This window comes from Chiloscyllium punctatum, chromosome 2, assembly GCF_047496795.1.
Source record: "Chiloscyllium punctatum isolate Juve2018m chromosome 2, sChiPun1.3, whole genome shotgun sequence".
Lineage (NCBI taxonomy): Eukaryota > Metazoa > Chordata > Chondrichthyes > Orectolobiformes > Hemiscylliidae > Chiloscyllium > Chiloscyllium punctatum.
The window spans coordinates 145483658-145507163 of record NC_092740.1 but is presented as its reverse complement, the minus strand read 5'-3'; the positions used below and the strand labels follow the sequence as shown (position 1 = coordinate 145507163).

The window sequence follows — 23506 nt, the reverse complement described above, 5'->3', positions numbered from 1 at the left end:
AGGTTACTGGAGTATTCACCTCACCACAGGGTTTCCATTATACAAAATGTAGATGCCAGCTTCTTTATTTCCATAGATCCGATTACTGCGAATGATTCCTTTTCCATTCCCAAGCACAACAATTCCTGAGCGATGGCCACTGTGAATCTGGTTGCACTGCCCAGCAAAACAACAAGAGGGAAGTGCCACATTTGAGTATTGCTGTTTAAGCACCATGATCAATGCCACACAACAGCTACTGCTTTTTCTGAAGATTCAGACTCAACCTGAATACATTATTAAGCCATTACAAAATAGCTCAGATATTATTCTGGTTTGAATAGCTGACCCATACAGGCATGAATATTTCTCTTTCTCCACTTCCAACAGCTTTATCCTAAGTCTGCAAAGTTAAAATAAAATCACACAACACCGGGTTATAATCCAACAGGTTTATTTGGAAGCACTAGCTTTCGGAGCGCTGCTCCTGTCCACAACCACCTGATGAAGGAGCAACGCTCCGAAAGCTAGTGCTTCCAAATAAACCTGTTGGACCATAACCTGGTGTTGTGTGATTTTTAACTTTGTACATCCCAGTCCAATATCGGCACCTCCAAATCATATCCTAAGTCTGTGTAGCTAGGGATAGGGTGGCTGCATATAGAGAGGGTACTCCTCTGAGACTGGAGTTAAGGAATACTGTTAAGCAGAACCAGCTTTATTCCAATCAAGTGGTGTTTGTATATTGAAGATAGATAGGCAAATATTACACATTAGTTTAGTGAAAGCATGCTGTAATTAACCTTAGGCAATTGTTCCAGCCCCCAATCATAATTCAATGATTTTACCTGAATACCCAGGTGGTTTACAAGAGTTTGCATTTCAGTGAATCAATTGCATCTAACATCATGGCAGAATCTCAATGTCAATTTTTATTCACGAAGAGAAAAAGTCACTTTCTACCAACACAATATAGTGTTGTGTTGATATCAACACAGTTCTATCGGCTTTGATGATCTAGGTTTCCAACTAGTATAATTAAGATGGGTTGGTTAACATCCTGCCTACTTTGTTATCTAATAAAAAATACTGAGACTTAGCAACAGCAATAAAATTAATTGAACATGCAAACATTTAGATTGGGAAGAACGATGAATAAAAAATTAGTTATTTTACAAATGATGAAATTAAGAATGTGGTTGGTATGGAGAGAAGCAGCCATCACAGTCAATTACAAACAAGGTGGAGTATGTCACTCTCTATTTTGTCTCAAGACTGTTTAATCCCCATGTCAGTGAAGAGCATTTGCTTTTTGTAGCAGCATTCCTCATCACCTTTTTCAGTGTGATCTCCAGTTTATGCAAGTTGAAGACCCTTTTGTGCCAAAAGGTCCTGGTCACTAGGGCAACACCTACGGTCATTTGTGTAGAATCAGTAGAGCCAATAGAGTGGTGGTGATTTTCATCGCATCAATTCGGGACTGATGTAATATGCAATATATTAGTAGAAATGTCAAAGTGATAATGGCACCGCATAAGAGAAAATCTACATGACTATTATTTAATGGGTGTTTGTGGAAAAATATTCTTGGCATTTTTAAAAGATACGTCCCATTTCTGTTCATGGAACATCACAAAATTCTAACATAGGACAGATACAGGAAGGATATGTTCCATGACTGGGGGAATCTACAATCAGGCTACAGTCACAATAACAGAGAAGATGCAGTTTTTTTTAAAACTGAGTCAATGGTAAACATTTTAATTCTTTACTCCACAGGGTTTTGGAGGTTCAGTGATTGAGGTCATACAAGACAGTGATTGATAAATTTCTAGATATTAAAAGATATCAAGTAATATGAAGATGATGCATGAAAATGGCATGGTGGAAGAAGATCAACAATGATCTAGTTGAAGGTCAGAAAGACTCAAGGGGCCAAATGCCCTATTCCACCTCTTATTTCCTATGATTGTGATTAAGGGTTATAAAGAGATTGGGTTCATACCCCAAAAAAAATCAATGCTAGCAAACAGACAGCCGTGCAAAATTAGAAGTTAATTACCAGTATCAAAGGGTTAGCTCCTTTCCGGATATCGATACCAGCTTCAGAATTGGAGTGGATGTTGTTGTCTGCGATTAAACCACCTGCTGCCAATCGTAAAAAGATTCCTGATGCTTTGCATTGACTAATTTCATTCCTTATCATTATAATCTGAGAATGAGAAGCAGTACCATTAGGTATTTTGAAAGTACAGTATAAGATTAATACTGAATTATAGCAGCCATCTACGTTCACAACCCACTAATTCTGTACTTTATTAATTCAATAAACAATTGCATTTCATGCAAATGACTTGGCAGGTTCTAGATTCTTACTTCACCAATTTAGTCTAGCTTGACAGCCCTGGAGTACTACATTATCAGAGCTGCCATTTTTTTAGACAAGACTCAACCTCCCTCCAGAGAAATCGGTTTTCCTTCTATTTGAACTCTTGTCCAATTCTGCCATCATCCCACAAATGATGATCGTGTCTTCATCTGGAAAGTCCTTAATCTCTGGAACACCCTAAACCTCATCCTCTCTCTCCTTTAAGAATCTGTTAAACCACCTCTTTCACCAAGTTATTTGTCATCGGTCATAAGGACTTTTTGTTTGGTGTCAATTTTTGTTTGATTACTTCATGGCTCAGGAAAGTTTCATTATAAAGTTGCATGCAAGCTTTTAATATATAGCAGAATGACCTGTATTACATAATGTGGCAGTTGTGTTCCTCTGCAATCCCATGCTATAGAAAATCATGCTGTGGAAAAGCGCTATAGAAAATTACACTGTAGAAGATCGCTATACCTGTTCAGTAGAAAGTTTGCTTTATCCAAACAGCATCCATGTTATATCCAATTCACATTGACAAAACGCACATTATACCAGAACACCCTGTACAGGCTTTTTTCTGGGAACAAAGCGTATTTGTACTTCCCATTGTTAATAAAAATTGCATCCCCCTGCCACTTTTACAGCAAAACTTTGAACTAAAATTTCTTCAACAACTATTCCAAGCTGTTACTGTTAGATCCCAGATTAGTAAGCACTGTGAAATAAAAATATGACCAACTCATCTCTTAAATTACACTTTAAAATGTTTCTGGAACAGATCTGTTCCCAGTGCAGACCACATTGCAATTGCCTAAAGATAATTATCCAGCCCAATAACCTAGACTATTCCTTCTGCATCACCTGTTCTCCTGGTTGCATTTGACTTTATGGTTTAGCTTGGGTCAAAACTGTAAGCCATGCCTTTAAAGTCTACGGTCAAGTAAATATATGCAATTTATTCAATTTGAGAATTCAGGCCACTATTAGTTAACGTTCAGATGCCTTGAATTTTCATTCTATTTCGAAGTTACTTTTACAATAAATGGTAAAATTGAAGCCAAAGGAGATATTATGTACTGAATTTCATCAGGAAATAATGGCAGAGTGGAAAGGACAGTGTGGAGGACGAATCTCCAAACTAGGAATCCAAACTTTCTTGAACTGGATACCTCAGTAATTCCTTATCTTGGTATGAGAATGGCCTTCAGTAAAAATGACAGGATATTGAATTGGAGACAATCTTTGTGATGTGAACTCATGTTTAGTTGGGCTGAAGTGGATAAAGAGTAGGGGATAAAGTAAACAGATTGAGTTTTGTCAGGTTGTGATAAGCGGTTTTGTCTGAGATCTGTACTGAGGTATCAGTTCTTCACCATTATAGCTCAATATATTGAATAAAGGAAGAGTTTTATATCTAGGTTTACAAATGACACTAAAAAGCACATTCAGCTGTTTATCTCTGAGGGAGCAGAAGTGAGGGAAAAATGTGGAGAAGTACAAGATCTACTTAATGGAGAAATAAGAGATGAAAACAGAGGACACAAAATCATTAAAAGTATATATACAGGTACAAAAAAAAGGTGAAAGCAAGTTACTGAAAGTGCTGACCTTTATTTTGAACAGGTTAGATTCAGTTGAACAGAGTCTTGTTCAGATTCTACTTGGATAGTGTTCTCAGTGTTGGATACCATACCTCAGAAAAGATATTTGCCTGGCGAGATGTACAGTGCAGATTCGCCAAAGTATTTTTCCCTAATTCTTTCACAGAATGTAGGCAACACTGACAAGCAGTGTTTCCTCTAATGATTTTGATCTGCTGCAGGCTGTGCATGGCAGACTCTGCTACAAGAAGATGCCAATGTGTCGCATAGGGTGTGCAGAACCTCCCATTGCTGAGGGATCATTGCTGTCAAGGCAAGCATTTGTCACCCATCCTTGATTTCCCTTGGAAGGAATGATTTGCTAGCACATTTCAGAGGGAAGTCAGGAATCAACCACATTGCTGTGGGTCTGGAGTTACATGCAGGTGAGGATGGTAAATTCTTGTAGCAAGATGTGGCAAGTGGTGCTCCCTGAGAATTGTACCAGGGCATTGACCATTTACCATATATATAAAATGAGTTGAATATCCAAACTTACAGATGTCACTAAGAGAAACATTTACTTATGTGAACGTGAGGGAGTAGGAGTGGGGCAAATCGTGGTTGACGGATTTCAATGTAAAGTAATGCAAGAATATTTACCAAACCCTGCTTATGATTCTCGACCAGAAATGGTTGTGGATGTTCCATGATTGAAGAAACTTAGGGCTGAGGCAACAGACTTTTAGTCTCAAGGATATGGGAATGAGTACAAAAGTGAATTTGAAGCTAAAAATCAGTTATGATTGTATTGGATGCTATAGCAAGCTTAAAAAGGGACAGATGACCTACTTCTGGTCTTATTCCTGGTGTCCCAGTGTTCTGAAATTCAATAGAACATAGAACATTACAGCGCAGTACAGGCCCTTCAGCCCTCGATGTTGCCCCAACCAGTCATACCAATCTGAAGCCCATCTAACTACACTATTCCATGTACGTCCATGTGTCTGTCCAATGACGACTTGAGTGCACTTAAAGTTGGCGAATCTACTACCGTTGCAGGCAAAGCATTCCATACCCTTACTACTCTGAGTAAAGAAATTACCTCTGATATCTGTCCTATATCTATCACCTCTCAATTTAAAGCTATGCCCCCTTGTGCTCGCCGTCATCATACTTTGAAAAAGGCTCTCCCTGTCCACCCTATCTAACTGTCTGATTATCTTATTCAATATTCAAAGGAGCTGAATTTCTTTTATATTTTTCAGCACCATGAGTCAATAATTCAATCACATTTTTGACTACTGGCTGCTATCATAACTACAAATATATGATGAACTGGAGTGCTCTGCCAAGTGATATAAAAATGTGACACTGTAAAGGGGAGAGCTTTCCATTGGAAATACAATCCCTTGGAATTGTATGAAGGATTGGCTTGAATATTACTTAGCACATTTTTAGCTGACCTCAATTAGTGTCACATTTGAATCAAAAGGTGAGTGAGCTATGATGCAGACCACAGACAGAATCAAATTAGGGTCAAACGTAGATTCACAATGTGTGTGCACTTTAACAGTTCTTGATGTACTGTTCAAATTAAAACAGCCACGTAACTGTGAGGAATGGCTGATGAGAGAGAAAAGATTGTCAAGAACAAGATGAAGTATTGAGGGTTTGAAAAAAATGACCTGTAATATATTCTGTTAACAAGGAGGTCCACTCAAACAAAACTAGAGCACAGAAACCCAAGTGTTCTGGAAACAGCTTGTAAAGGAAGAATGTAGCATTTGTTCTTTGCATCTTCAGGATTTTCTGAAGATGTTGCACAGCTGAATTAGACCAGTTACAAACGGAGGAATTTGACTGCGACACTGGGAGAATTCCCTTTTATGGTACAGTGCCATAAACGTTTGCATCCACTTTATGGCATTTTTGACATTGTAGGACACATCATGTATAGTGCACTTAAGTTAGATGATGTACTCAGGTCTTGACCTCAGTGAACCAGTTGGGCATTTACAACAACCTTACAGCTTTATAAATACATTTAAAGATGCTAGTTTTGTTATAATTTTAAAGTAATTTAATGCAAATTCACAAACTAGCACGATTTGAATTCACATTTTCTAGATTAGTTCGTCTTTGGTAAATCGCTACAAACCCCCACTAAACAAAATAAAAAATAACGAACTATTAATAACTGATAATCTGAAACAAAAACAAACTGCTGGAGAAACTCAGCAGTTCTGGCAGCATCTGTGGAGACTCGATGGGCCAAAGGGCCTCTATTTGCACTGTAGGGATTCCATGGTTCTATGCATGTTACCAAGTGAATGAGACCAACATTTAATTATTGAATATCTATGTGTCATACCCATAGGAAACACCTTTTTTCAGCAGGAAACTCTTATTAGTCTGAATACTGTGTGTTATCCTGACAGCTTCACGTATGTTCATTCAGAGCAGATATACTGATAGGTCCAATGATTCTTACACATTTATTTAAGCCTATTCTCACCAGCACCAGGTTAGACAAAATATATAGAAACAGTCAACTTTCTGACAGTTGAGTTTATTTCTCTACAGGTTTTTAGGTATAAAGAAAGAATTGTGAGATTTCATCTTCAAACATCATTCTTGTATTTTCCAAGATAGTCTTGTGAATTCAACTGATTTTTTTTTAGACCTGTAAAAAACCTTTAATTTCCAGAGAAACAATGTTCTTTTGCAAACTAGTCATACCAATTAGCTTGTATGCCTCGCCTCAATTGCAGAAGTAGAATATTTAAACCAAGCCTAATGCCAGTTAGTGGTCTTTAATCCAAGAGAATTTTGAAAGCAACTTTTTAGTCATTTCTTCCATCCTCATTAATTCCTTTTCCAGCTTGGTCACATTCTCGGTTTTGCTTTCCTCTTTCTCAACTCTCATACATGACTAACTGCATCCAAATTTACTCTATTTGTCAGTAGTACAGTCTCCATCTTGAATTGGTAACTGCTGATGGATGCTGATTCAACAGACAGATGCAATCATGTGCCCTGCTGTGCAATAGTTTGTTGCTACATTTCATATCCAACATTTGGAAAAAACTACTGAACTAGCATCAAAAATCATCAGAGACAGAATGCTTGTTTAGTGCCTGTGGTTTTCCTTTGTAAGTAAATAAACAAAGGTACAGTAAGTGTATACATACACTTCACTACTGAAGGAATGCTACATTAAAAAATATTTTCAGATGAGACAATAATCCTTCTTAAAAATGTACAAATGATCTAAATTTTTATATAAAGGACTATTCGAAGAAAAGATGATGAGTTCTCGCTAGTGTCAGAGGGAATAATGTTCCCACAACCAACATAATGAAAACAGATTATCCTGTCATTGACCTTCAGAAGTATTTCATTGACTGTCAAGTACTTTGGGACATCCTAAGGTTGTGAACACGTTAGTTCTCTCCATAAATACAAAACTTGCTAAAATATCCCAATACTCTATATATAATAAAACTAGATGTGAGTAGACACATTTCCACCTCCTCATGTTAGCTATTCCAGGATCAGCAATAGTGGCCTTTGCTTGGTACAGATCAAACAGACAAAATCCTGGGCTTCAGAAATTATTTGCCCAAAGCTGAAGTACAGACTGGTAATTAACGCTGGAATTGTTAGAATCTACTCCTCCTGTTCCCGAGATGGTATTCAAAAACATTATCAAGGGAAATTTGAATACAGTTGCACATCACAGTACTGAACCATAAGATTAGTTAGAAAACTGACCTCTCTATTACCAGAACTGTCCGTACTAGACTTTGTGTCCCATTAGAATAGCCACCTCTGACAAACAGCAGTGGGCACCTCAGGAGTTTACAAACAAATATACCATTCAGGAACTTGGTGGAGGATAACCCGTGTGCAATAGTCTGTTCCTCGGATCCCTCAAAAGGTGCAGCAAGAGAAAATATGCATTTCTTTATACAGTCTTTCACAACCTCAGGAAATCCAAAAGCACTTTAATGCTAAGGAAATACTTTTCAAATTTAGTCACTGTAAAAATGTAGGAAACTTGACAATCATTTGTGCATATCATTATCCCGCAAATAACAACAGAACAAATGAAAATTTGTTTTAGTGATGTTGATCAAGGGATAAAATTGACAAGAACACCAGGAGAAAACTATTCAATGTTCTTCAAATGCTGTCACTCTTAAATCCACTCAAGAGGGACCAGGCGGGACCATAACAAAAAAAGCCTCTTAACAGTGCAACATTTTGGGATGATACTTGAAGTAGCACTGACAAGTCCTGCAGCAGATACAATGATGCAACCTGTCAACAAGAGTTGCCTGCCACCACACAGCCCAGGCTCTGATGAATTAGTGGGATGCGGGCATTGCTGGCTGGCGAGCATTTATTTACCTATCCCTATTTGGCCTCGAGAAGGTGGTGAGCTACATTCTTGAACAACTGCAGTTCACATGCAGTGGATTAACCCCCAATGACATTAGCGAGGAAATGCCAGGATTTTGACCCAGCAACATTGAAGGAACAACGATAGATGTCTAGGTAAGTGGCTTGGAGGGGAACATGTAGGTGGTGGTGTTCCCATGTATCAGCTGCCCTTGTCCTTCAAAATGGAAATGTTTGTGGTTTGGAACGTGCTGTCTGAGGATCTCGGATGAATTTCTGCAGTATATCTTGTAGACAGACACACTTCAGCAGTGTGTACTGCTTTAACACAAGGAATGTCAGAAAAAACAGTGATGAACTTAGAGCATGGATCAGTACTTGGGACTATGATGTTGTGGCCATAATGCAGATGTGGGTTTCACAGGGGGAGGAATGGTTGCTAGATGTTCCAGAGTTTAGAACGGTTAAAAAGAACAGGGAGGGTGGAAAAAGAGGAGGAGGTGTAGCATCGCTAATCAGAGGATGCATCACAGCTACAGAAACGAAGGTTGTCAAGGAAGGTTTGTCTGAGTGAGTATGCGTGGAAGTTAGGAACAGGAAGGGAGCAGCCACCTCTTTGGGGGTTTTCTACAGACCTCCTGATAGCAGTAGAGAGCTTGAAGAACTCATAGGCTGGCAGATGTAGCAGGGTTGTTATTATGGGTGACTTCAACTTTCTCAATATTAACTGGAACCTTCTTCATGCAGATGGTTTGGATGGAAATGTTTTTTGTCAAGTGTGTTCAGGAGGGTTTCCTTACTCAGTATGTATACAGGCCGACATGGCGAGAGGCCATTTTGGATTTGGTACTCAGCAATGAGCCAGGACAGGTGTCAGATCTCACGGTGGGAGTACACTTTGGTGACAGTGACCACAAACTGCCTCACATTTACCATAGCCTTGGAGAGGGAAAAGAGCAGTTACCAAAGGAAAATATTTCGTTGGGGAAAAGGAAATTATGACGCGACCAGACAGGAGTTGGGAAGTACAGATTGGGAGCAATTGTTCCACAAAAAAGGGCACAACAGACACGTGGAGACTGTTTAAGGAGCAGTTGTTGCGAGTGATGCACAAATTTGTTCCTCTGAGACAGGCAAGAAGGGGTAAGATTAAGGAGCCTTGGATGACGAGAACAGAGGAGCTTCTCGTCAAAAGGAAGAAGGCAGCTTACGTAAGGTGGAGGTAGCAAGGATCTAGCACAGCTATAGTGAATTACAGGCTTGCTAGAAAGGACCTCAGAAACAGATTGAGGAGAAGCAGGAGGGGGCATGAAAAAGGCTTGGCAAGAAGGATTAGGGAGAACCCAAAGGCATTTTATTCATACGTGAGGAATAAGAGAATGATTAGGGAGAAGGTAGGGCAGATCAGTGATAGCGTAGGGAACTTATGCGTGGAGTCTGAGCAGGTAGGGAAACCCTAAATGAGTTTTTTGCTTCGGTTTTCACTAAGAAAAAGGACTTTATTGTGAATGAGAACTTTCAGGAGCTGGGAAACAGGTTTGAACAGATCAGGATTGATGAAGCTGATGTGCTGGAAATTATGGTAAACATTAAGATTGTTCAGTCCGCAAAGCCAGCTGAGATTTATCCTAGGTTGCTCTGGGTAGCGAGAAAGGAGGTTGCTAAGCTGCTGGCAAAGATCTTTGCTTCCTCACTCTCCACTTGAGTCGTACCAAAGGACTGGAGGGAGGCGAACATTGTTCCTCTTTTCAAGAAGGGGAATAGGGAAATTCCTGGCAATTACAGACCAGTCAGTCTTACATCTGTGGTCAACAAGGTTTTGAAAAGAATTCTGAAGGATAGAATTTATGACTATTTGGAAAAGCATAGAGGTGATTAAAGGTGGTCAGCATAGCTTTGTGAGGGGCAGATCATGCCTCATAAATCTTATTGAGTTCTTTGAGGAGGTGACGAGACAGGTTGACGAAGGTCAAGCAGTGGATGTGGTGTATATGGACTTCAGCAAGGCATTTGATAAGGTTCCCCATGGTAGGCTCATTCATAAAGTCAGGAGGTATGGGATACAGGGAGGTTTGGCTATCTGGACTCAGAATTGTTGGCTGTCAGAAGGCAGAGAGTGATTGTAGATGGAAAATGTATTCTGCCTGGAGGTCAGTGGTGAGTGGTGACCCGCAGGGCTCTGTTCTTGGGCCTGTGCTCTTTGTAGCTTTTATAAATGACTTAGATGAGGAGATTGAGGGGTGGGTTAGTAATTTGCTGATGACACAAAGGTTGAAGTTGCCATTGGTGAGGCCCACTGCATGCTGCAGCGTGACAGACAGGATGCAGAGCTAGGCTGAGAAATGGCAGATGGAGTTCAATTTGGATAAGTGCAAAGTGATGCATTTTGGAGAATCGAACTTGAATGCTGAATATAGAATTAAAGACAGAATTCTCAGCAGTGTGGAGGAACAGAAGGATCTTAGTGTTCAAGTGCATAGATCCCTCAAAGTTGCCACCCAAGTGGATAGGGTTATTAAGAAAGGATATGGTGTGTTGGCTTTCATTAACAGGGGGACCAAGTTTAAGAGCCACAAGGTTTAGCTTCAACTCGACAAGACCCTGGTGAGACCACACTTGGAATATTGTGTCCAGTTCTGGTCGCCCTACTATAGGAAAGATACGGAGGCTTTGGAGAGGGTGCAAAAAAAGGTTTACCAGGATACTACCCAGACTGGACGGCTTGTCTTATGAAGAGAGGTTGTCTAAGCTCGGACTTTTCTCTCTGGAGAGAAGGAGGAAGAGACGTAACCTGATTGAGGTATACAAGGTAATGAGAGGCATGGATAGAGTCAAGAGCAAGAGACTTTTCCCCAGGGCAGGATTGAATAGCATGAGGAGTCATAGTTTTAAGATATTAGGAGGAAGGTATAGAGGAGACATCAGAGATAGGTTATTTACACAGAGAGTTGTGAATGCATGGAAATGCGCTGCCAGTGATGGTGGTAGAAGCAGAGTCATTGGGGACATTTAAGTGACTGCTGGGCATGCACATGGACAGCAGTGAATTGAGGGGTGAAAAATGATGTTATTTTATTTTAGATTAGGAATAATCCTCAGCACAACTTAGTGGGCCGAAGGGCCTGTTCTGTGCTGTACTTTTCTATGTTCTATGCTGCTACTGGTGTCAAGTTAAATAATAATACTGATCTCTGCCCTTGATAAATTAAGGGAAAATCCAACAAAAATTAGCTAGAATTCTTGCTCTTCCCTATCCTTTATCTGTGTTGGAAAGTATGCTCATCTAATCCTTTACCATGCCATATATCCAGATTTAGTTCTACACCACCTAGTTACTGCCTTTGTTGTTTGAATTCATATCTCTGGACATCAGAGTGTGTTCAGGAAAACTTACATACAACGAAATTCACAACTGATCTTAGAGGAACCTGTTTGGGAGCAGCCAGAGCACAGAAACAGGTAAGTGCATATTTTAAGTATAGCCTTGCTGTATATCTGCAACAGTGAGTGGAGTGGGTTCTTTTTTGATTATATGTCTTATTCTTGATTAAATTTTTAAAATGTAAACCATTACTATTAAGTTAGCCTGGAGCAGTTTTTTTTAAGAGCAATAAGACAGTGCTATCAGCTGGATCTGTAGATTGTGAAGGAGCAAAAATGGCATATGTATGGGTATATGAATAGGAAGGGTTTAGAAGGATATGGGCCAAGTGCTGGCAAATAGGACTAGATTAGGTTGGGATATCTGGTTGGCATGGATGGGTTGGACCAGAGTCTGTTTCTGTGCAGTACATCTCTATGACTCTGTTTCACGTCAGGTCACAATCTACCAACAGTTGATGCCCAGATTCATTTGGACAGACAGCGGAGAGATGTCTTATTGCTCCCCAAAACTAAAGCAGCTCTTTTAGGACAGAAAGATGGCCACAGCTTATCTCAGCAAAAGTGAGGACTGCAGATGTTGGAAATCAGAGCCTAGATTAGAGTGGTGCTGGAAAAGCACAGCAGGTCAGGCAGCATCAGAGGAACAGGGAAATCGACATGTCGGGCAAAAGCCCTTCATCAGGACTCTTTATGAAGGGCTTTTGCCCAAAATGTTGATTTTCCTGCTCCTCGGATGCTGCCTGACCTGCTGCGCTTTTCCAGCACCACTCTAATCCAGGCCACAGCTTATATGTCTCACATGCAACTAAATCAGGAACTGAATGCAGGGCACTTCAATGATGGTAGAACTAAATACAGGAATCTCCATGTAACACAGGTAGCAAAAGAGAAGTTGGAAAGTATGTTTCCTCTTGAAAACAGTCAGAGTGATACAGGACAGAAATAGACCCTTCAGTCCAACTAGTCCATGCCGACCAAGTTGCCCAACCAAACTAGTCCCACTTGCTTCCCTTTGGCCCATATCCCTCTAAACCTTTCTTATTCAAGTGTCTTTTAAAATGTTGTAACTGCACCTGCATGTACCACTTCTTCTGATAGCTCATTCCACACACAAACCAAAAATGTGAACTTGAGAGTCAATGTTATGGACACAAGCCCGAAATGTCAATTCTCCGGCCCCTCGGATGCTACCTGACCTGGTGTGCTTTTCCGCTACCACACATTCTCCAGCATCTGCAGTCCTCCCTTTCTCCAAACATGTGAAAGTGTCCATTTAGGCAGGAAAAAAAAAATCAAAAAGCAACATCTCATTTGACTGGGGAGAGATTGCAAAGCTTTATGGCTCAGATGGGTCAGTGTATTCTAGTACACCAAACATTAAAATGGAGTATGAAGGTACAGCAAGTAATTAGGAAAACAAACAAAATGTTGACATTTCCTGGCAAAGGAGTCAAACGTGAAAGCAGGGAAGTGTTGCTACAGCAGTGCAGGGCCTTAGACTATAACCTTGAGTTCAGTTAGAAGCAGTGGAGAATTGATAGCAGCAGTTTACCGGATTGATTCCTGGGAAGGAGAAAAGATTGAGCATGTTTGGCTAATACCCATTAGATTTAGAAGAATTAGCTATGATCATATTGGAACAGATATGATTTTGAGGGGCTTAACAGGATGGATGCTGAGAGGAGTTTTAACTCGTGGGGAGACTGGAACCAGAAGACAAAGTATAAACATGAGTCATTTCCCATTTGACACGGAGATTAGGGGAATTCTTTTTCCTCTTAGAGGGCTGTTAGTCTGTGGAATTCTCTTCCCCAGAGAACAGTGGAGGCTGCGTCACTGAATGTATTCAAGGCTGAATTAAACAGATTTATGACCAATAAGAGACGCCCGAAGGTTCTGTGGGATAACCAGGCAAGTGGAGTTGAGATCACAGTCTGAACAACCGCAATATTATCAAATGCAGAGCAGGCTTGAGGAAGATTAAACAACTTATTTTTACTCCTAATTATTCTGTTCTTGGAAGGATCTATTTTTAAAGGTTTAAATAAAAAAGATTTTTGAAAGCTGAATTTCCTCATAGTCATTATCTGGTCTATTCAGCCTTTCTAGGCTTTTTGCAATATTTATCTGTTTAGTCCTACCTCCCCCAATTTTCAGGTATTTATCAAATTCCCTTTCAAAAATTTCAATGAAGTTTACTTTCACTATGTATTCTGCTGGTGCACTCCATGTCATCATACCTTGGTGCATAAAACAAAACACTTCTTCCTTCTTTTGCCATCTCAAGTCTGTATGCTTTTTTTAAAAAAAAATCACCCTCTCCATTAGAGTCAGTTTTCCTTATTTACTCTACCAAACCTTTCATAAATGTAAACAGTTTATATAACTCCCCTGTACCTTCTCGGCTTTAAGGACAGCAAGTCCAAGTGCTCAAGTCTTTCCTCATAATTGAGACATGTCATCCCATTAAATACTAGTAAATGCTCCTCTGCACTCTCCCCAAAGCTTTGGCATCCTTCTAAAGTATGGCACCCAGAAATTGAGATATTGCTTCAGCATTTTAGAAATATTTAGTATAACTTCATTATTTCTGTTCTCAACCAATAAAGCCAAGGATCCCATATAGTTTTTTTAAAAGCAAAACTTAAAGGACTTGTTTTGCAAGGTTCAAAAATGTACATAAACCCAAGTTTCCTGGTCCTGCACCCCATTCAAAACTGGGATCATTTAGTTCATAATATCACTGCTCATTCTTTCTCCTATACGGCATAATTTCACAGCACTAAATTGGAACGATAAAGTATCTGCCCATTTCATCAGACTGCAACATCCTGAAGTGTTAAAGACCTGGCCTGATGTTAAAAACTTGAACTTTGCCCAAGTGTAATTGAAATCATGGTCCTCAATTGTACCTTGGCATTTTGGATGCATCGCACGGCATAACTCAGATTTCTGAAGATATTACATTCCAGTCTAGCTTGTCCTTGACTGCAGACAAACACACCACCTTTTCCATCCCGAAACAGGCACTTCCGGATTAAGCAGCCATGTAGGCTGCTGGCAAGAACCTGAGCCTCTTTATCCTTCTGCAGCTCCTTTTGCAGAGTTTTTAACTCCAAATCCATTTGCAAGAGGTCAGTTCCCTTCTTTTGAGACCTAAACGGATTGGTCCTTGCCAAAAGGCGACTCAGACCATGGGATTGGTAAGAGAGTTTATATACAGATTGCTCATCGTCTTCATTCTCACTGCATGTGCTCATTTCACTGTCACTGTAATCAGTCTCTAAGGTAATGACGTCCCCCTCACAAGGACTCCGTTTTGTAATGCATCCTTCTCCATTACACTGACCATCTCTCATGCAGGGTTTCTGGATATTTTGTTTGGAGGCTGAAGCATGGCGTGAACCAGTCACATTATCGTTCAATTCAAATGTTCTAAAGCTGCTCGATGAATGCTGACAATGATTTTCAGAGCTACAAGCATTTGAAAGTGCTTGGCTTGGCACATTCAAAAGAGAGTTGGATTTGGCAGCCACGGCCAGATGTTTGCAGGCCCAGTTTCTCTCAGTCAGTCCAGAGCCCTCTACAGTCACCGATGTGCTCTCACTTCCATTGAACTCACAGTTTTCAATTATACTGAGAGCAACGTTGTGGAAACTGATGCTAGACTGGCTGAAAGTACAAAACCTCACTTGACAGGTTCCAGGGGCGTGGATCTGCAGCTGCCCATTTTCTATATTGCAGTTGTCAAATTGGACATGGCCGGACATTGTCTGTTGATTAAAAGTGACAAAGTCAACATGTGTGATCATGAACATCACATTAAACTAAGACTGTCCTTTTTGGTTTTCTTTCTTTAAGTGGAGTCGCACTAACATGCCAACACTTACTGTTCAATCCTACCTGCTCAGAGAGCATTGAATCAACCACATGACATGGAAATAGTAACCTGCATTAGACCCAGATGCGGTAGAAATAGCAGGTCCTCCCTTCCTGAAGGGCATCAAATGAACCATCTGGGTTTTAAATAAGCCAACAGTTTCCACAGTCATGTTTCTGACTCCCACCCATCAGTTTTTCTCTACTGATTCACAGTAAGAGGGTATCGCTGGCTAGGTAGTATTTATTGCCCATTCCCAATTGTTGTGGGTCTGGAGTCACATGTAGACCAGACCAGGTAAAGATAGCATTTCCTTTCCTGAAGGACATTTGTGAACCAGATGGGTTTGTCCGACAATTGGCAATTAGATTCTTAATTCCAGATTTTTATTGAATTCAAATTCCATCATCTACCATGGTGGGATTTGAACCCAGGTTCCCAGAACATTATCTGGGTCTCTGAATTAACAGTCCAGCGATAATACCACTAGGCCATTACCTTTGCCAATTACCAGATGAATTACTGGCATTTTAACTTGCAGTCCCAAGGGTTACTTGTCTAGTACAATAGAAAATAAAGTATCTTGTACATACACAAACAATTTTCAAATGGTCTATGATTGACATATGATTTCTTCATTCACTGCAAAGGGCTTTGTGCGACAGAAACATACATCAGGAATTCAGGTGTGAAACTAAGTATGACTTATAGTGGTTGTAATGTTTTAGTGATTAAATAATTGTGCAGCACCAAATTCATCTGATTAACCTACACTCCAAATTTTTTTAAATCAAGATTCTGTGTCAAAGCACCAGCTAAATCGTTATGTTTAATGACTAATGTAAGGAGCTATTATCTACAAAGATCCATAGGCATCTTTATTAGAGAGAGACAATTGGTTTTGCACTGGTAGATGGTATCCACTCCATGAACGTGGGACAAGACAAGGAAGGATTATTGTTTTTGGGAAGGCCAGAACAATGAGGGCAAATACATTTACGGCCTACTTCTCAGCTAGTTGCCAAGAAAGTGATAAATGCATACATCTATTACTGGCCAATAAAACCCTCCCATCCCTCACCAGATTTAAACTGAACCATTACTAGGCAAGTACACAAGAGATTCTAATGTCTGACAGATTTATATTACTACAGTAACCTTAACTCACAAAGCTCTTAAATGTAGGAAATTGGATGTAGTTCAGCAAGGAAAAGTACACAACAATCTAGATTGAGCCTACAGGTCCTAAATCCATAAACCTGCAGCTTCATAAAAGGCCAGACAACCACAGTCTTTGTTGCATTTACTCAACCTTCATTTTCAAAATGCGCTGCTGCATTCAGCTGAAGGATGATCACTAAGTATACTGTATTGGTAAAAGGCTCCTTACTTTTATATACATTTTCTTGGGACTGGGTGTACATTACATGAAACTCTAATTTTCTCAAACCTGGTTTCAAATTCATCCAGACTACCAGGGACAATCATCTCCTCTATTGGTTACAAAGACTTTACATAAAAGAATTAATGCAATGCAAATTAGGAATTTCCTAATATTAAACCGACAACCTAACTCAGGGTGGCTGGTGCAGGAAATATAGCCAATGGTGTTAGTCAGTGATTGGCAGTGCCCACTCACACTGAGGAGACTGAATGGATTCTACTTCCAAGCATTAACACCACTCACTTGCGGGGGGGGGGGGGGGGGGGGGGGGAAGAGAGAAAGAAAAGAGTACAAACGGTCACACAAAGTAAAAACACATTCTAAATGATCAAGGTAGTCAATTGTTTAATGAGATGGAATTGAATGCACTGGAATACAACTTGAATTGTAGGATTTGATAAAATACCTCACAGCACCACATATTAATCCAGTGTGGAATTCCGGTTTCTTAAAGTGCAAAATCTCCTCCTAAGGAAAATAGCTGCTTAAATTGGGATAAGAATACCCACCGATCATACTGTATATGAGCGATGTGAGACTATGATGTATGGCGAATACTGCATGTCTGGGAAGAATAGGTAACTTTGGAACAATGCTCTTCATTGCTGCATCTGTTACAGATCAATTTATAGAGGCTAATTGATAGGATTAGTCATCAACCTTATGACCATTATAGCATGCAACTAATGGGATTGAAGGTCATTTAGCATTGTTTCAACTAATGATTCCTAAATTATTTTCGATATTCTAAAATGATTGCTCACCTTGTACACAATAGGTGTGAACCATGCAGGCATGAGGACCAGATTGCATAGTCGTGCAGTTGGACAGTGTTGGTCAAAGCTAACAAGGAGTGCCACATCTCCAAGCTTTCCCTGTCCAATTATTTCCACCGGGACTTTCAGTGTCACCTCATTCTGTTCTTCATATACTCCAGGTGAAATAATGATCTTATCATACACATTGGCAACTGATAAGGCACTCCTGAGGTTTACATGTTCACTTGCTGGACCTACAAATATAGTTTTTCTATCCTTCTTCCTCCTAAATAAATACAAGCAATTTGAGGATTCCAGGTCTTGAGCATTTCTAGTCCAGATTTTTGAAGTTAAATGGTGTTGCCTAAAAGCCTCCCGCCAAGAATGAGGCTCAATATCAGGCTGATTCGGCCAATTTGGGTGTTTGCACTCACTGCATCCAAGACACAGCTGTCTCCATCTGGTATTATCCAGGCTGATAATCAGTTCATACCAGGCTCTGCACACGACACAGCAGCGACCCAGGTCTGGGAGAGGTAAATAGGCCAGAATCAGGCGCCACAACTCCAGTGGGAGACCACTAATCTCCATCGTCACCTGTGAATTAAACTGACCATTAAAAAAATGCATTCATATAGTGCAGAGTCTTCAAAATTTTGTTAACACCTATAAATGATAATGAAACATAACAATGTATTACATAACCAATATTGTGCAGAAATAGCAATAAGATCAGTTTTACAGATATTATTTAAGAGATTTATGTTACAGGGAGGTAGTTATTCCACAGCCATGTGAAGGAGGTAGATGGGTCACCATCAGGGATAGGAAAGTGCAGGGATCTCCTGTAGTGGTGCCCCTCAACAACAAGTATACGGTTTTGGATGGGGGGGGGCGGAAAAGACGACATACCAGGGATAAGCAATGGGGCACAGGCCTCTGGTGCAGAGTCTGCCCCTGTTGCTCAGAGGGGAAGGGGGAGGAGCCCCAAGTCGTGGCCCACGTAGGCACGAATGACATAGGCAGGAAAAAAGATGGGGATCGAAGGCAGAAACTCAGGAGCTAGGGAGGAAGCCTAGAGGTAGGACATTGTTGTTATCTCTGGTTTGTTACCCATGCCACATGCTACCGAGAAGAGGAATAGGGAGAGAGAGGAGTTGAACACATAGCTACAGGGATGGTGCAGGAGGGAAGAGTTTCGGATTCTTGGATAATTGGAGCGCTTTCTGGGGAAGGTGGGACCTCTACAAACAGAATGGTCTACAACTGAACCAGAGGGGTATCAATATTCTGGGGGGGGGGAGGGGGGAGAAGTTTTGCTAATACATTTCGAGGGTGGGGGGGGGTTGGTTAAACTAATGTAGCTGGGGAATGGGAACCTGAATTGTAGTTTCAGTGTACAGGAGGTTAAGGGTAGTGAAGTCAGGGATAGGTTTACAAGGTCGCGAGAGGACACAGGCAATCAGGATGTTGGTTTGAAATGTGTGTACTTCAATGCCAGGAGCACCCGGAATTAGATGGGTGACCTTGCAGCATGGATTGGTGCCTGGGACTTTGATGTCTTGGCCATTTCAGAGACATGGCCAGAGGAGGCACAGGACTGGTTGTTGCAGATTCCGGGATGTAGATGTTTAGATGGTAAAAGAGAGGGGGGGGTAGGGGGTGGCATTGTTAATCAAAGGTAGTATTTCAGCAGATAGCGTTTGAGGACTCATCCTCTGAGGTAGTTTGGGCTGAGATTAGAAACAGGAGAGGTTCAAAGTTTTCTATAGGCCTCTGAATTGATCCAGGGATGTACAAGAAAGGATAGCAAAGATGATTCTTGATAGGAGCAGAGTAACAGGGTAGTTGTAATGGGGAATGTCAACTTCCACAACATTGACTGGGAATACTATAGTTCAAGTAGTTCAGATAGGTCAGGTTTTGTTCAATTGTCTGCAAGAGGGTTTTCTGACAGTATGTATACAGGCCAAAGGATGATGCCATATTGGATTTGGTACTGGGGAATTAACCCAGCCAGGTGTTAGATTTGGAGGTAGGTGAGCACTTTGGCAATAGTGACCACAATTCGGTGAGGTTTACAATAGCAATGGGCAGGGATAGGTATATACCACAGGGAAAGAGGTAAAACTTGGGGAAAGGCAATTCTGATGTGATCAGACAAGATTTAGGATGCATAGGATGGGAAAAGGAAAATGCAGGCAATGGTTACTCTTGAAATGTGGAGCTTAGTCAAGGAACAGCTATTGTGGGTCCTTGATAAGTATATACCTATCAGGCAGGGAGGCAGTTGTCAAGAGAGGGAGCCATGGTTTACTAAACAAGTTGAAGCTCTTGACAAGAGAAAGAAGTAGGTTTATGTGAGGATGAGGCATGAAGGCTCAGTTCGGGAACTTGAGAGTTACAAGTTAGCAAGAAAAGATCTAAAGAGAGGGCTGAGAAGAGCTAGGAGGGGACATGAGAAGATGTTGGCGGATAGAATAAAGGAAAACCTTGATCTTCTATAGTTGTATCAGGAATAAAAAAAAAATGACTGGGGTAAGATTAGGGTCATTAGTGGAAAGTTGTGTGTGGAATCTGAGGACATAGGAGAAGCGCTTAATGAATACTTTTCATCAGTATTCACATTGGAAAAGGGCAATGTTAGTGAGGATACGGAGATACAGGCTACAAGATTAGATGGGATGGAGGTTGACAAAGGGGAGGTTTTGGAAATTTTGGAAGATCTGAAAATAGATAAGACCTCGGGGCCGGATGGGATTTATCCTCGGATTCTCTGGGAAGTCAGGGAGGAGATTTCAGAGCCTTTGGCTTTGATCTTTATGTCATCATTGTCGACAGGAATAGTGCCAGAAGACTGGAAGATAGTGAATGTTGTTCCCTTGTTTAAGAAGGGGAGTCAGGACAATCCTGGTAATTATAGGCCAGTAAGCCTTACTTCGGTTGTGGGTAAGGTGTTGGAAAAGGTTGTAGGAAATAGGATTTATAATTATCTGAAAAGGAATATTTGATTAGGGATAGTCAACATGGTTTTGTGAAGGGTAGGTTGTGCTTCACTAACCTTATTGAGTTCTTCGAGAAGGTGACAAAACAGGTGGATGAAGATAAGGCGGTTGATGTGGTGTATATGGACGTCAATCAGACATTTGATAAGGTTCCACATGGTAGGCTATTGCACAAAATAAGGAGTTTCGAGATTGAAGGTGATTTAGCAGTTTGGATCAGAAATCGGCTAGCTGAAAGACAACAGAGGATGGTGGTTGATGGGAAATGTTTATTCTGGAGCTCAGTTACCAGTGGTGTGACGCACAGGTCTGTTTTGGGGCCACTGCTGTTTGTAATTCTTATAATGATCTGGATATGGGTGTAGAAGGATGGTTTAGTAAATTTGCAGATGATACGAAGATAGGCAGAGTTGTGGATAGTGCCAAAGGATGTTGTGGATTACAAAGGGACATAGATAAGATGCAGAGCTGGGCTGAGAAGTGGCAAATGGAGTTTAATGCGAAAAAGTGTGAGGTAGTTCACTTTGGAAGAAGTAACAGGAATGCAGGGTACTGGGATAATGGTAAACTACTTGGCAGTGTAGATGAAGAGAGAGACCTTGGTGTCCAGGTGCATAAATCCCTGAAAATTGCCACCTAGGCTGATAGCATTGTTAAGAAGGCTTACAGTGTGTTGACATTTTTTGGTGGGGGATTGAGTTTCAGGGCCACGCGGTCATGCTTCAGCTGTCCAAGACACTGGTAAGGTCAAACCTGGAGTATTATAGGAAGGATGTGGAAGCTTTGGAAATGGTTCAGAGGAGATTTATTAGGCTGTTGCCTGGTATGGAAGGAAGGTCTTACGAGGAAAGGCTGAGGGAATGGAGGCTGTTTTCTTTGGAGAGAAGAAAGTTGAGAGGTGACTTAATCGAGACGTATAAGATAATCAGAGGGTAGATAGGGTGGACAGTGAGAGCCTTTTTCCTTAGATGGTGAAGACTAACACAAGGGGACATTGCTTTAAATTGTGGGGTGACAGATTTAAGACCGATATCAGGGGTAGGTTCTTTACTCAAAGAGTCGTAAGGGCATGGAATAGCCTGACTGCAACTATAGTAGACTCGCCGACGTAAAGGACATTTAAATGGACATCTGGATGATAATGGAACGATGTAGGTTAGATGGGCATCAGATTAATTTCATAGGTTGGCGCAACATTGAGTGCCGAAGGGCCTGTACTCCGCTGTAACATTCTATGTTACCCAGGACACCCATGCGGTTTTCCAAATAGGAGGACAGAACCTTTTCTCAACCAAAAGAAAGCATTTTAGGGCACTGAAACACTGAACATTAAAGGGTTATCCTAGATTTTCTACGCAAGCCCTACAATGCCTTTTTAATTTTTCTGTAGTTTTGATCTTGGATATAGTAGGCAAATAACAGTTTGATAAAACAAAGATTGTTAAGGGATTGTTGCAGTTTTCAAAGGAAGTAACCTCATCAATAAAGCTCATTGTAAATACTGTTTACACAGCTACTGGTTCAGGTTGTGGTGGATGATTTGCAGATGAGCTAGAGGTTCATGCAGATGGTATGAATGGTGATTCAGCCAACAACTGACAGCTAAATTGGTCTGTGGACTAGTGATGAGTAATTGACAAAAATCTTGTGTCTGCCGACAACCATATGATTGGTTCCCAGGTAGGTGAATAACTTAGGGGTAAAAGTAAGGCAGTGAGAGGTCATCAGATCTCCAAAATCTCAGGAAGTTGTAAACATTCTCTGTAGAAAAAAAAACACTAAATTTGAAACAACTATTTTTCCTTCAGCAGTTGCTGTAAGCTGAGACTCTTAATTAACGTGTCACAGACTTTCATAAGTATGAACCAATCACGTATCTTCTGAAAACAAGTGAAAGTATCAGATCAGCATGAAAATCATGTCAGCAAACCCTCTGAACAGAGATCACTGAATTGCCTTCCCAATCTTTTCCTCTGCCCAATACACCCAGGTTTTATTTCCCTGTCCATCTGCACATGTAGAGGGGGAGTTTAAAAAAGGGGTTAGAGTTTTAAATAGTAGAACTGTATGCTGATGGTTCATAACTGTTCCTCTGTAGCCAGAGTTTATTTATTAATAACAAATATAATTATTGTTAAGTCCAGAAACCTGGTCCATGAACTTGGGACTGAAAATCAGGTAAATTGGGGAATTGTGTACTTCTTAAAATCTTAACCTATGCAATGACTCAGGGAATAGCAGGACTGATTTCCACTGGACTATCCAGTGAGGCATAACAACTAGTATAGATTTCATTCAGAAGCAAAATTGCCCTCGTGGGACTCAGATCAACATAGACAGTAAATTTTGAATGGCAAATTTTACCCATTTTCAATCCTCTCACTACCCGTAATTCTTTTGAGATGTAAAACATAAGCTTAGTTTGCAATAGTTATCAGACTGTTAAAGAAATTTCACTTATTGTAACTTGGTTGTTGGATGAATATCATCACAATTCAGAAACAGGTACAAAAACGGATTTGTGACAGTACACCAAACATAACTCTCACTTTCACTCAGTTATTAACATGGTTTGTGAAAATTCACTTCGTACCAAGTTTGTGTATTAGCATGTTAAACTCAGATCTAATCCAACATAGTCAGCCTTGGATTAATTAGTCACCAGCAAATGTGAAAAATAACTCCCCAAAACTGT

At 40.5% G+C, this 23506-nt stretch overlaps 1 protein-coding gene across 5 annotated transcripts in view; it reads right to left on the bottom strand.

The window, feature by feature from the left end:
- fbxo10 (F-box protein 10) overlaps positions 1–23506 on the bottom strand; it is a 52065-nt gene that overhangs the window by 23875 nt on the left and 4684 nt on the right. For 3 of the 5 annotated variants that reach the window (XM_072589530.1, XM_072589511.1, XM_072589501.1), the window contains 4 exons: positions 17813–18403; positions 14637–15497; positions 2042–2191; positions 20–156 (listed from right to left, as the gene is read on the bottom strand). In XM_072589530.1, coding sequence (XP_072445631.1) covers positions 20–156; positions 2042–2191; positions 14637–15497; positions 17813–18397 — 1733 coding nt within the window. In that variant the 5' untranslated portion in view covers positions 18398–18403. Of the gene's footprint in view, positions 1–19; positions 157–2041; positions 2192–14636; positions 15498–17812; positions 18416–20867; positions 21043–23506 lie in introns of all 5 variants that reach the window. The other 2 variants (XM_072589495.1, XM_072589520.1) reach the window with 2 other exon arrangements.